At 44.7% G+C, this 14,141-nt stretch overlaps 1 protein-coding gene and 1 long non-coding RNA gene across 3 annotated transcripts in view; one reads left to right on the top strand and one right to left on the bottom strand.

Moving 5' to 3' along the window:
- Positions 1-621: 621 nt before the first annotated feature.
- The window catches only part of LOC126085046 (optic atrophy 3 protein-like), a 48,573-nt gene continuing 35,053 nt past the window's right edge, over positions 622-14,141 (bottom strand). Inside the window, exons 1-3 of one of the 2 annotated variants that reach the window (XM_049899993.1) lie at positions 13,692-13,997; positions 3,993-5,887; positions 622-2,298 (exon numbers count right to left, since the gene is read on the bottom strand). In XM_049899993.1, the coding sequence (XP_049755950.1) occupies positions 1,784-2,281 (498 nt within the window). In that variant the 5' untranslated portion in view covers positions 2,282-2,298; positions 3,993-5,887; positions 13,692-13,997 and the 3' untranslated portion in view covers positions 622-1,783. Of the gene's footprint in view, positions 2,299-3,992; positions 5,888-13,691; positions 13,998-14,141 lie in introns of those variants that run through there. The other variant, XM_049899994.1, reaches the window with a different exon arrangement.
- On the top strand, positions 2,178-11,746 carry LOC126085047 (uncharacterized). The gene is made up of 3 exons (XR_007519164.1): positions 2,178-2,250; positions 3,154-3,315; positions 11,658-11,746. It is a non-coding gene; the product is annotated as an uncharacterized LOC126085047 (long non-coding RNA).

The raw sequence follows: 14,141 nt of genomic DNA, 5'->3' as shown, positions 1-14,141 counted from the left end.
ATGGGAAGACTTGGTTCTCCCTGGAGCCCAGGAGTGCTTGGCTGCTAACTAGAAGGTCAGCAGTTGGAACCCCCCGGCCGCTCTGAGTGCAAAAGATAGGGTGGTTTACTTCCGTAAGGATGACAGCCTTGGAAATCCTATGGGGCAGTTCGCCTCTGTCTTCTAGGGTCACCATGACTCGAAAGCAGTGGTTTTTTGGTTTTGGTTCTCCACCCTTCCTCCAGTCCTTCCTCCTCCAGTCCCTTACCAGGCAGCTTCCTCCCCCTGCCCCACCTACTTCCCCCACCCTGGAGGAAGGAGCCTGGGCTGCTTCTCATCAGCTATGTGACCTTGGGCAAGTTCTTTTGCCTTCCCTGGGCCTCAGTTTCTCCACTGCGAAAGGGCTCCTAGGAGAACTCTGCCTCCTCTCCACCAGAGCCCACCCAGCTCCTCCCATTTTAATGAGCTTTGTACCCATTTGCAGCCGCACATCTTGGTTCTCAGATACATTTTTAAGATAACTTCTTCACCCCAGTGCTGTTGTAATTATGAAATATTTACAGTCCGGAAAAAACAGAACTCAAAGGGCTCATACGCCCCCCCCCCTTCAGTGGCTCAATAGGTTGGCAGCGGGTGGGGTCAGTAACACTGGCTGGTGGAATATTCCATTTGGGTGGGGTGGGGAGCTCGGAGATTTGCGGCAGGTAGCCCCATTGGAGGCCACTGTTTGAGAAAGGGGGACTGTGGGACCAGTCCAAAGCCAGGAAGGAGGGAAGGGGGATCCCTGAGTAGTCTGAGGAATTGATTTGAATGGAAGATGGGGGGGGTGAGGTGGGGGTGTGTGTGGGGGCAGGTGGGTCCCCATGAAAGATTACTGAAGAGGAGGAGACAAGGAAGGTAGAAAGGTCTAGGGACTTTGGAGACAGGTAAATAGGGAGCTGAGATCGGAAGATAGGAGGGATTAGCCCAAGTCAGGATCAATTTTCCCACCCCAAGGGACCGTGTCCTGCTGGAACAGACCGCGGATGGGAGATGGGGTGGAATCTAGCAGGAAGACCCTGCCATTCCAGTGGACTGTGCCACAGACTAAAGGATGGAGGGAGGATCTTCTGGAATAATCCACTTAGGTAGGGGAGAATCCCAGTTGAGGGTGGATTAGAGGTAGCGCCGCAGAGTGACTCACTGGAGCTAAGGCAGTCCAAGATCTTTGTTTTTGTAATTTTTTTCCACCTAACGAGTTAGGTGGATTGAAGATGACGGGTAGCTAAGTCCATTGGAAGTTTCCGCATTTTCATTACACCGGTCTGTACCAATGAAGAGGAGGAACGGGGTGTTCTTGTGTAACGGATGAGCGTCCTAGGGAAGGGATCACCCCTCAGGTAAATGGGGGGGGGGGATGTGTGTGACAGAATGAAAGATTAGATAAATCCAACGAGAGGATGCAGTTTTGTTTTGCCAAAAGAGTGAGAAGGATGTCCTGCTGGGCCCGAATTTGTGGAGTCAGGTGCACAGGAAGGCACCCTTTCCATTCCAAAGTGCAAAACCAATGGGCTGGGGGAGGGGGTGTCCCTGTTCGAATGTCCTACCAGGGGGAGTGGAGATCTAAGTGGTAACTAGGCAGGTTAGTAGGGAGGTTACCAAATGCCTGTTGGAGCAGCCCCAGTCCTGGGTCGCCTTTGCCCCGAAAGGGACCGGGAGGGGCCATTTGGGTCAGTCTGGGCAGGAGATTTGCAGAGAGAAGGCCAAGTCGGACGTCGCAGCCCAGACAACTGTTGGGTCAAGGCCCAGAGAACCCTGAGGCTTCCTATTTCGCGGGCTCTGCTTGGGGCGCAGGCAGTGCCAGGGGCGTGACCGGGCATGTGGGCGGCGCCGCGGGTGGTGCCGGGGGCGCGGCAGGACATGCAGGCGGTGCCAAGGCTGTGGGTGGTACCAGGGGCAGTGCGGAGGGCGCGGGCGGTGCGTCCCGGGCGCCGAGCTGGGTGCGCACCTCCTGCAGCTGCGCCCGCAGCTCCTCCAGGGCGCTCTGCGACGGCACCGCTTGCACCTGAGCCTGCAGCGCCTCGAGCATGAGCGACAGGTGCTCCACCTCGTCCTGCAGCGCGTCCCAGGCGGCGCTGTGCTCCAGCTGCCTGTGGCGCTGGTGCTTCTGGTGGCGCCAGTACTCCAGCACCAGGCAGCCGCTGGCCAAGAGGAAGATGGTGGCCTCGCCCAGCAGTTCGGCACCCAGCTCGGCGGCCGCCTCCTCGTTCAGCGGCTTGATGGCTGCGCCCTGTAAGCCCATGATGCGCATCTTGGTCCGCATCTCCACCCAGTGGTACACTGCAGGGGAAGACAGGGGTCAGGCCGCGCTCAGGGAGTCCCCTGCAAGCCCCGCCCCTCCGTGCTTCGGTATTCCGGGGGGGGGGGGGAACAATGGGCCGCCGCAGCCAGAATCACCAGGGGTGGGTTGGGGGTGCGGAGGGAGCTTTAAAACAAGACCTGAGCCTGGCCCCACTCCAGGGATATCAAGCCACCCACCCTAGGTTGGCTCCGAGGGCGTCTTTTAAAAGAGCCCAGAAGATTCTGAGGAGCCGCCAGGGATGAAAAACCCAGCTCTGGAGGGGAGGTGCTCAGACTAGGGGCCACGACCCTGGAAGGGTCACAGGACTTCCAGGAGCAAAGTCCACAGAAGGTGTAAAGCTGGCTCTCGCTGCTCCTTCCACAACCCTCTCCCCCGCCACCCCTCCAGCCCAGGGCCAGCCGGGCTTCTCCCTCCTCCCGCGAAGGAGGAGTTGGCAGTTCTGGGCTCCAGAAGCGTGTGCACTGTGCGGGTTTCAGCGCTTACCCCTTCCTCACCTAACCACTTACGTAAACAAGGCTTCTCAGCCTTTGTACCGTTATAAACTCAACAGAGGAGTAGAGTTGATGCTGGACTTCTGGGTGGATTCGAACCGCCAATCTTTATGTTAACCTTTACGTTAGCAGTCAAGGGCAAACTGGTTTAGCACCCAGGGACCTTTTGACTCGCTCCAGGACTCATTAATATTCACCCATGGATTCATGCACTGATTGGGTGGAAAAGTTCCATCCAGCTCATTGCAAATGAATTTCTGATAACGTTTTATATTTCCTCCCCTCCAATTATCCGCCATAGCAACCACACTCTGATCAATAATTACCCTTTCTTCCTTTTAGTTAGAAAACTAAAACTCGTATATGGGGGAAATAGAAGAGAGTAAATTGAAAAACGGAAGTCTGCCTTCCCACCTCCACCTTTCATCCTGCTCCTCAAAGATGAACACACTTTGGATCTTTTCTGCGTTTGTTTCTTCTACTTTAACCTTATGATAACAAATAGTAAGTTTATCCTTCTACTTCTTGCTTGACTAAATTGAATTTTTAAAAATATTGTGTGTTGAAATGGCAAATGTTTTGTTATATATATTTTTACCACAATGAGAAAACATTGTGACTTGATTTTCCACTGCCACCTCCACGATGAAATATATGGAATACTCTATTTCTTTCCCTCCACCTTCCCAACTTTTACAAAAGATTTTTATCTTTATTTTTTACTGTAAACATTTTAAATAACATGCCTATTGCCTCAACTTCCACACCTGTACCTGCGAATATATTAACTGCCCTCCACTCTCTTCCTGCACTTCACCGCCTATGGTCCATCTGCTATATTATTATTTTTACCACATCAAGGTGTCTTAGGTTATAAGTTTTCAGTATTTCTTCCATAAGCTGAGTCTAAAAATAAAAATATAGAGCATGTTTAATATTACGATTATGTAAACACTAATCACCAGGGATCCATAATGAAGATGTAATTTTATTTCACTAAGTCAGTGCTATTTGAAGCATTACCATTAATTGGCAGCTCTAAACATTCACCAGTTGTTTCACTTTGTGGCACATTTTAGTTTTCTCATCTTTAGACCTTGACTTTACTGTATGAAGCTTTCAGTTTTCCCCGAGTGGTGTTTCTCAAACTGCGAGATGTGACCCACAAATGCTTAACTTACCATGTAACCAAGATCATTCAGCATCTTGCTCCTGTTCTTTTTATAAAATAGTTGACTGTGGATACAGTGCCTGCTCTCTAGGCTGAGGTGGGGCTGTCCTCCCAGGATATCTTCAAACTGTTCTCCTTCACACTGTGGGAAACCCATGTCCTCCTCTTAGTCGAATTCTACTCCAGTTTTTCTGAAGTTTATCCTTAAGTACCTTTTTCAGAAAGGATGCTTGGTAGGTAAGTGTTTTGAATCCTTGCATGTTTGAAATATATTTTTCCACCTTCACAATAACCTAGATGATAGTTTCTTGGCCCAGAATTAGAGGTTCAAAATCACATTCCCTCCAAAGTTTGGAGGCCTAGTTCCATTACCCAGAGTGGGGAGAGGTGCTTTTCTTCATCTCTTTGGCACTGACATTGCACTGAGTGAGTCTCTCTCATTTCCCATACTTGCCACTCTTCTATCAGAACCCAGTTCCTCTCTTTAGTCCTAGGAATATTTCTTGTCTTATGCATTTCCTCCTCTTCCTTTTCTCTCTGTACTCTTCTAGAACACTTCCCAGTGAGAGGGTGGCTGTCCTGTACTGACCCTCCATGGGTCTCGACTTTCCTGTTTATCCATCACTCTTCTTTGCTCCATGTTTTGGGCACTGTCACTAATTTTCCTTTCAAAACTTCTACGATTTTTTTTTAGCAACCATGTTTATAATTTTCATTAAGTCTTCCTTTGAAACAAATTTTATTATAAAACATTCCAAACATACAGGCAGGTTTAGAGGCTCCACTTATCTGTATTGGATCTGCATTTTGATAAGTGAATTGATTGCAAATGCTGAGTGTGTGGTCAGTTATGTTAGTCATGCTAACATGAGGCTTTGGAGCAGGGTACCTGGCCAATGCCAAAATCAAGGCAGGACCAACTCTGGGGACCAACTCCCAGGAAGTGTCTCTTCTGGGACCCTCTACTCGTTCCTCTCCTCCCCTACAGCCACTGCCCCAGTCCAGCCTCTCTTCTTCCACCCAGCTGCTGTCCCAGCCTCCTCCCTGGTCTCTCTGCCCCAGTCTTGCCCCCATCAATCCAGCCCCCTGACAGCAGCCAGAGGGATCTATCTAAAGTGAAAATCTGACCCTGACCTTCCTCCTGCTCAGAACTGGCCATGGCTCACAGTGCCCTTGGAATAAAGGCTAAAATTATTAGCATAATTTTGAAGACCCCTGTACATCTCTCCAGACTCATGTCTAGAATGAACTAGCTTCTCCAAGGCTCCCCAAGCCTCTGCTATTTTCATAAAACAAAACCAGACCCACTGCTATCGAGTCCATCACGACTCATAGCAACCCTACAGGGCAGTATAGAGCTACCTCATAGGTTTTCCAAGGCTGTAATCTTTACAGAAGCTGACTGCCACATCTTTCTCCCGAGGAGTGGCTCATGGGTTCAAACCACTGACCTTGCAGTTAGCAGCGGGGTTATCCACTGTGCCGCCAGGGCTCCTTACTATTTTCATAAAAAAAAAAAAATATATAGAGACTGTTTTATTGTCTGTCTGTAATTTATCTAAATGATTCAGCAGACACCACGCAATGGAGCTAAGCTTTGGTTCCTTTGGCACTGCACCCTTGGGGCAGGTACTTAAACAGCAGCAGGACCCAGATCGAGAAGACTTGCCAGAAGGTCAGTCCAATTTGGGAAGACAGGAAGCGGAAGTCCATACTCCAGGGCAGGCCAGGACAAGCTTCCCTTAGATGAATGCGAAGGGTTGAAGAGGTATGTAAAAACATCCCAGTCTCTGGTGTGAGGAGCCCTATTGGCTGCCCCGATGGGCATGGTCAAGGTGAAAACCCTGGGACTGGTTCAACAAGGCAGCTCAGTGCCCAGGTCCTGGGCAGAATCCACACTTCTCCCTGAAAGAAGGTATCACAACCATCATTAAACAGCAGGCAGATGGTCTACTCTAACCTTGACCTGGGAACGAGGCAAACTCAATCTGGGTCAATTTCAGAATCAGTGTATCAATTTACACAAAAGCTTTTGAAATTATAACTGGGATTAACTTGAATCTATAAATCTGTTTGGAGAGATCGGACATCTTTACAATATTGAATCTTCTAATCTGTAAACATGGCTCTCTCTCTTTATTTTGGTCTTTTACATTTTATCTGAATTATGCTTTGTAGTTTTCAGAGTCGAGGTCTTGCATATACCTAGTTCAGTTTGTTCCCATGTATTAGATATTTGTGGATACTATTTTGAATAGCATCATTTTAAAATTTCATTTGTTTGATAATAGGAATGAATTATTTCTCTATATTGACTTTGTATCCAGTGACATTGCCAAGTTAATTTTTATTTTTTATTAGTTCCTGTAGTTTGTAGATTCTTTTAATTGTATATATATAATTTTGTTCCTGTTGGGTGCTGTCTAGTTGATTTTGACTCACAGCAACCCCACGTGACAGAGTAGAACTGCCCCACAGGGTTTTCTTGGCTGGGATTTTCCCAGAAGCAGATCACCAGGTCTTTATCCCACAGAGCCACTGGGTGGGTTTAAACCACCAAACCACCAACCTTTCAGTTAATAGCCAACCCCTTAACCATTGTGCCACCAGGGCTTCTTACATATACAACCTAAACAAAACAAACACAACAAACCCATTGCCATCCAGTTGATTCTGACTCACAGTGACCCTGTAGAACAGAGCAGAACTACCCCATAGGGTTTCCAAGGAGCACCTGGTGGATTTGAACTGCCAGCCTTTTGGTTAGCAGCTGTAGCTCTTAACCACTACGCAACCAACCTAGTCATCTGTAAATAAGAGGTTTTTTTCCTTCCTTTCCAGTTCCTTTGCCCTTTATTCCTTGGCTGCTTTGCAATACCAGAGAAGAAAGTATGATATTGCAGTAGGTTTTTATCAAATTAAGGAAGTCCTGTCTATTCCTAGTTTGCTGAGAGTTTTTATCATGAACGGGTGTCTGTTTTCATCAAACAATTTTTCTGCACCTATCTAAATGATAGTAAGTTTTCTTCTTTTTTTCTTGTAAATATGGTGAATTACACAAATGAATTCTCTTTAAATCCACACTTGGGTTTCTGAAGCGGAGCCTGTTTGTGTGATGTATTTTCCTTTCTATATATCGGTGGATTTGATTTGCTAATATTTTGTTTAGGATATTTGTGCCTGGGTTCATGACAGAGTTGGACTAGAATTTTCCCTTCTTGCAGTCATTGTCACGTTGGGGTGTCAAAGTGAGACTGATTCATAAAAGAGGCTGGGTGTGTTGCCAACTTTTGTAATCTCTATGGGAAGAGTCTATGAAGGGTTCGTAGTGGATTGGAATCAACTGTATTGTAAAAGTATCAATTCATCCACAGATTCATACAACAGCAATGCGAGTCTAAGCAGGTTCCCTTAACTGACTTAAAATGTACATGGATTACAAGGCCAAACTCAGGTTTATCACATGATACAGCAACGGTGCTCCCCAGTATTCACCCAAATGAGTTGAAAATGTGTGTCCACATAAAAATCTGCACATGAATGTTGATAGCAGCTTTGTTCATAATTCCCCAAAACTGGAAGCAAGATGCCCTTCAGTAGGTGAATGGATAAACAAAACAGTGGTACATCCATACAATGCAGTATTATTCACTGATAACTGAAGTTATCAGTGAGCTCTCAAGCCATGAAAATACGTGAAGAACCCAAAATGCATATTGCTAAGTGTAAGGAGCCAGTCTGAGAAAGCTACATACTATATGATTACAACTATATGACATGTTGGAAAAAGCAAAAGTATAGACAGTGAAAAGATCACTGGTTGCCAGGGGCTGCACGGGGCAAAGGATGAACAGGTGGAGCCTAGGGCATTTTAAGGGCAGTGGAACTGTTCTGTGTGATACTGCAATGGTGGACACCTGACATTCTGCATCTGTCAAAACCCACAGGACTGTACAACACGGAGTGAACCCTAATGTAAACTGTGGGCTTTAGGTCATAAAAATATATCAATATTGGTTCATCAGTTGTAACAAATACACCACACAAATGCTAGATGTTAATAATAGGAGCACTGTGCACTGTGATGGGGGGAGAGGGAGGCTATGGGAACTCTGCACTTTCTGCACAATTTTTCTTTAAATCTAAAACTTCGCTAAAAAATAATAAAATATGTTTAAGAAGTAAAAACAAGTGTATGAAAATACAAAGGGCCAAGAACAGCAATACCAAAGAAAAACAAAGCTGAAGTACTTCCACTATCAGATATAAAGCTATTAACATCAAAACTGGGTGGTATTTACACATGAATAGACAGGCCAATGGGAAATAGAGAATCCAGAAACATCCACACACATAAATCTTGATGCCTACATCACATGATACATATAAATCAGTTCCATAGAGATGGTAGATCAAAACATTAAAGGCATAAAAATAACACTTTTAGAAAAAAAGAAATTATCTTCATAATTTTGAGTTCAGCAATATTTGTGAAAGAAAAGATAAAAAGCACTAACCATAAAGGGAAAGTTTGATATATCAAATACATTAAGAATTTTTGTTCCTCAAAAGACACCTTCAAGACAGTGAAAAAGACTGGGGAAAGACATATGGAATACAGTTGACAAAGAAGATTCAGGATATGCAAAGACCTTCTGCAAATCAATAAGAGAAAGACAGATAACCCAACAGAGAAGGGCCCGAATCACAAAAGAGAGCAACAGTCCCTGGGTGGTGCAAATGGTTTGCACTTGGCTGCTAACCTAAAGATTGGCAGCTGGATTTTGATCAAAGAGTCTATAGAAAATCCTGATCAAAAGGGGGGAAATGCAAAACAGAATCTCAAATTCACATGCATGTCAGACTTTCTGGAGCCATGAAGGCTGGATGAATCCCCGAAACTACTGCCCTGAGAAAATCTTTAAACTTTAAACCAAAAATATTTCCTGAAGTTTTCTTAAAACCAAACAATAGTTTAGTAAAAAAATGTCTGCCTTGAGCATTATGCTCTTTTTAGAACTATTTATATGGGATCAAAACTGACAATTGCAACTTGAAAGTTTAGATAGGAACCTTAGGGGGCAGGGAGTTGATGTTAGTGAGAATGGAACAATTTGCTAAAGGAGGGTGAGGATGGTGCACAACTCAAAGAATGATCAATATCACTGAGTTCTACATGTAAAAACTTGAATCGGTGTATATTTTGATGTGTATATTCTTAACAACAACAATAAAATAAAATAATTAAAAAAAATGTTGGCGGTTTGAACCTACCCAGTGGCACCAAGGAAGAAACAGGTCTGGCAATCTGCTGCTTTAAAGACTGCAGCCCAGAAAACCCCATGGAGCAGTTCTACTCTGTAACACATGGGTTCTCCTAAGTCACAAATCAACAACAACAACAACAAAAAAAACAGGCCATCTGAATGGTCAACATACTTCTGAAGAGATGCTGAACTCTGTTACACATCAGGAAGATACAAATTAAAACCACAAAGAGAAAGCACTACACACACATCTGAACGGCTGAAAGAAAAACCCAGACATCCTAAGGACCGCAAAGGATACGGTGCAATCACATTTTGGAGGAGAGTGACTGACAACACTCTTTGGAAGCTGGATGGCGGTATGCAAACACCCTGTGACTCAGCAATTCTGCTCACGAAGGTACATGCAATGGAAACGTGTGCATACGTACCAGACATATACCTGGATGTTCACAGCAGCTCAACGTATAAAAGGTTCAAGACAACCCAATACGATGGGCAAAAGATACATACAATGGAACTCTCGACAGCAATGAGAAGTGAACAGCAACTACACACAACAACCTGGATAAACCAAAAACCAAAACCCAGTGCCGTCGAGTCGATTCCGACTCATAGCGACCCTATAGGACAGAGTAGAACTGCCCGATGGAGTCTCCAAGGAGCGCCTGGTGGATTCAAACTGCCAACCTCTTGGTTAGCAGCCGTAGCACTTAACCACTATGCCACCAGGGTTTCCACAACCTGGATACGTCTCCCATATGTAATGTTAAGTCAGAGAAGCCACACACAAGAGTTCACGCTGTGACGTCCCATTTATGTAAAGTCCCCAAACAGGCAAACTTAATCCACGGGGTTAGAAGTCAGGATGGTGGTTTCCTTGGTGACAGGTGGGAAAGAGGGGACAGTGGCTGGAAGGGGGGTACAACAGGGTTTCTGGGGGTCTGGTTAGGTTCTGTTTCTTGATCTGGGTGACTCCACATTTTGCTCTCACCAAAAAAAAAAAAAAAACCCATTGGCATCGAGTCAATTCTGACTCATAGTGACCCCACAGACAGAGTAGAACTGCCCCACAGGGCTTCCAAGGAGCACCTGGTGGATTTGAACTGCCGACCTTTTGGTTAGCAGCCGTAGCACTTAACCACTATGCCACCAGGGTTTCCACATTTTGCTGTAGGCATATTTCAATGAGAAGTTTTCATTGACTCAAACGAGCCTGACTTCCAAGTTGTCAGCAGCCTTCCAGGTCTGTTCCAGGTGAGTTTCACTTGCAACGACTGGTGAGACTAAAGAGAATCAATGCTGCAGTACAATGCCATTCCACCAGGCTGTCTTCTCTTCCTTGCCCTTGGACTGAACTGTGTCTCCCAAAAATATGTGTTGGAATCCTAACCTCTATACCTGTGGAGGAGTCCCTGGGTGGCACAATCGGTTAAGTGCTTGACTACGAACTAAAAAAGGTTGGCAATGCCAAACCCACCCAGAGGTTCCTCGGAAGAAAGACCTGGCCATCTACTTCCCAACCATCACAGCCATTGAAAACCCTACGGAGCACAGTTCTACTCTGACACAGTCGGGGTTGCTATGAGTTGGAATTGACTCCGTGGCAACTGCAAATGGTTTTGTTTTGTTTTTTATACCTGTGGATGCAGTCCTGTCTGGGATAGGGTTTTCTTTGCTATGTTAATAAGGCCACGTCAGTGTAGGGTGTATCCTAAACCTAATCACTGCTGAGTTATAAAAAGAGATTAGACACAGAGACACGCACACAAAGGTGAAGGCAGATGCCAAGCGAGGACTGTCAGAGAACCACGGAAGGCTGGGGCTGCAGAAGTGTTGGGAAAGACAGGAATCTTCTCCCAGAGGTAAAACCCTGAACTTGAATTTCTAGCCTCCTGAACTGTGAGAAAATAAATATCTGTTCTCTAAAGCCACCCATCTCTGGTATTTCTCATCCTTGCCCTTGGGCAGTGTTATGGATTGAATTGTCTCCCAAAAATATGAGTTGGAATCCTAAACTCTATACCTGTGGAGGAGCCCTGGTGGCACAGTGGTTAAGCATTCATCTGCTACCCAAAATGGTTAGTAGTTCAAATCCACCAGCCACTCCTTGGAAACCCTATGGGGCAGTTCTACTCTGTCCTCTAGGGTTACTATGAATCAGAATTGACTCGACAGCCAAGAATTTTTTTTTTAATACCTGTGGAGGAGGCCCTGGGTGGCACAACCAGTGAAGTGCTTCTTGACTACTAACTAAAAAGGATGGTGGTTTCAAACCCACCCAGAAGCTCCTCCTTATAGCATCACTACAAAACTAATACAGGCAGCCAGGCTTGACCTTGGCACCTTGTCAAACAGGCCTGAGGCTGCTAATTTCAAGGTGTCATGACTGTTTGTTCTCATTCTAGCTTTCTGCCGGAATCAATTTAACCTCCTTCTTGTGAAATAACACCTGAAAGAGAGACTAGCCAAGACTAAGAAATCTTTTCTCCCAGCGACCTAATGATGCTCGCAGACTTCGGCATGGGTGGAGGGAGCATGTCCACAAAGGGACCCTGAACTCACTCCCTACACTCTCTGAGAAGTCACTGAGGGTCAGTTAGAAGGCGAAGAGGATTCAGGGTACAGGACTTGGGGGGCATGGCTATGACTTGTGCTGAGGGAACTCAAAGATGATAACAGCACATTTCTTCCTTATTTTAATGAAGGCCAAAGATAAAGAAACTGAAGATTTTTATCAGCTGCTGCAGTCTGATATTGATTGAACATGCAATCAGGATGCATTGATAATTACTGGCGATTGGAAAAGGAAAATTGGAAACAAAGAAGAAGGCTCGGTAGCTGGAAAATATGACCTTAGTGATAGAAACGATACCAGAGATCACATGATAGAATTTTGCAAGACCAATGACTTCTTCATTGCAAACACCTTTTTCATGAATATGAATGGCCACTATACACGTAGGCATCTCCAGATGGAACACACAGGAATCAAATTGACTACATCTGTGTAAAGAGATGATGGAAAAGCTCAATATCATCAGTCAGAACAAGGCCAGGGGCCGACTGTGGAACAGACTATCAATTGCTCATGTGCAAGTTCAAGCTGATGCTGAAGAAAATTAGAACAAGTCCACAAGGGCCAAAATATGGCCGTAAGTATATCCCACCTGGATTTAGAGACCATCTCAAGAATAAATTTGACACATTGAACACTAATGACCAAAGACCAGACGAGTTGTAGAATGACATCAAGGACATCACATATGAAGAAGGCAAGAGGTCATTAAAAACAGAGGGTTTGGAAAAAGTGAGAAGACAGGGTACAAGGTCAACACACAAGAATCAGTCAGGTTTCTATTTATCATCAGTGAGCAAGCAGAAAGGACATTAAGGAAACATTATCATTTACGATAGTGTCTAAAAGAATAAAAAACCAAAACCCATTGCCATCAAGTCGATTCCAACTCATAGCAATTCTACAGGGCAGAGCAGAACTACCCCATAGGGTTTCCAAGGATCGGCTGGTGGATTTGAACTGCCGACCTTTTGGTTAGCAGCCGAACTCTTAACCACTGCGCCACCAGGGCTTCAAAAGAATAAAGTACCTAGGAATAAATTTAACCAGGAAGGTGAAAGACTTGTACACAGAAAACTAAAAAACATTACTCAAAGAAATGAAAGAAGAACTAAAGAAATGTGGAAGGACATTCTGTGTTGGTGGATTGGAAGGCTTAATATAGTAAAGATGTTAATACAACCCAAAGCGAGCTATAAATTCAATGCAATCCCCATCACAATTTCAACAGCCTTCTTTGCGGAAATGAAAAAGCCAATCCTCAAACTTACATGGAAGGGCAATGGATGCTGAATAGCTAAAGCAATCTTAAAGAAGAATAATTATGTCGGAGGACTCACACTTCCTGATTTCAAAAGATATTATAAAGCCACAGTAATTAAAATAGCCTGGTACTGGTATAATGGGATAGAATTGAGAGTCCAGACATAAATCCATGAATCTATGGTTGGCTGATTTTCAACAAGTGCCAAGTCCATTCCATGTGAAAGGAAAAGCCTCTTCAATAAATGGTGCTGGGAAAACTGGATTTCTGCACGCAGAGGAATGAGCCAGGATCCATGCCTCGCACCATACACAAAACCTAATTCAAAATGGATCAAAGACCTAAATGTCAAGACTCGAACCATAAAATTCTTAGAAGAAAATATAAGGGCATAGCTGCAGAACCTAGTTTTTAATAACTGGTTATCAGATATGACGACAAGAGCATAGGCATCAAAAGACTAAATAGATAAGTGGGACCTCATAAAAAGGAAATGCTTGTCACTGAAGGAGTTTATCAAGAAAGTGAAAAGACACCCTACAGATTAGGAGAAAATTGATTTGTACTGCCAACCATTCGGTTAGCAGCCGAACACGTTACCCATTTGAACCACCCAGGGCCTCTCCATGATCTTCTGGCCTGACCGTGGTCTCCTCTGCTCAGTAAGTTCCTCCTTTCCCAACCAACAGGGGGGCTGGCTGAATTGCTTTTTTTAGCAACTCATTTGCATGAGAAAAAAATGATTATACATGTGGTGGAAACTGTTCTACATGAAGAGATTGAGACATAACCAAACTGTAAACAAACCAACTGTAAAAGGCCATTATTGTGGCAATTGGGCAAATTGGAATATTGATCATATTAAGGAATTAACGTTAAATATTAGGGGTGATAATGGGTTTGTGGGTATGTAATAATTATCCTGATTTTTTTGATACGAATGCTGCATTTGGGGGGCTAGAAGATGATGTATGGCAAACAGAAACCTGTACACCAACGTTCATCTCAGCACTTTGCACAATAGTCCCAAAGTGCAAATAACTGAAATGT

This window comes from Elephas maximus, chromosome 11, assembly GCF_024166365.1.
Source record: "Elephas maximus indicus isolate mEleMax1 chromosome 11, mEleMax1 primary haplotype, whole genome shotgun sequence".
Lineage (NCBI taxonomy): Eukaryota > Metazoa > Chordata > Mammalia > Proboscidea > Elephantidae > Elephas > Elephas maximus.
This window is presented reverse-complemented; position numbering and strand designations above follow the sequence as displayed.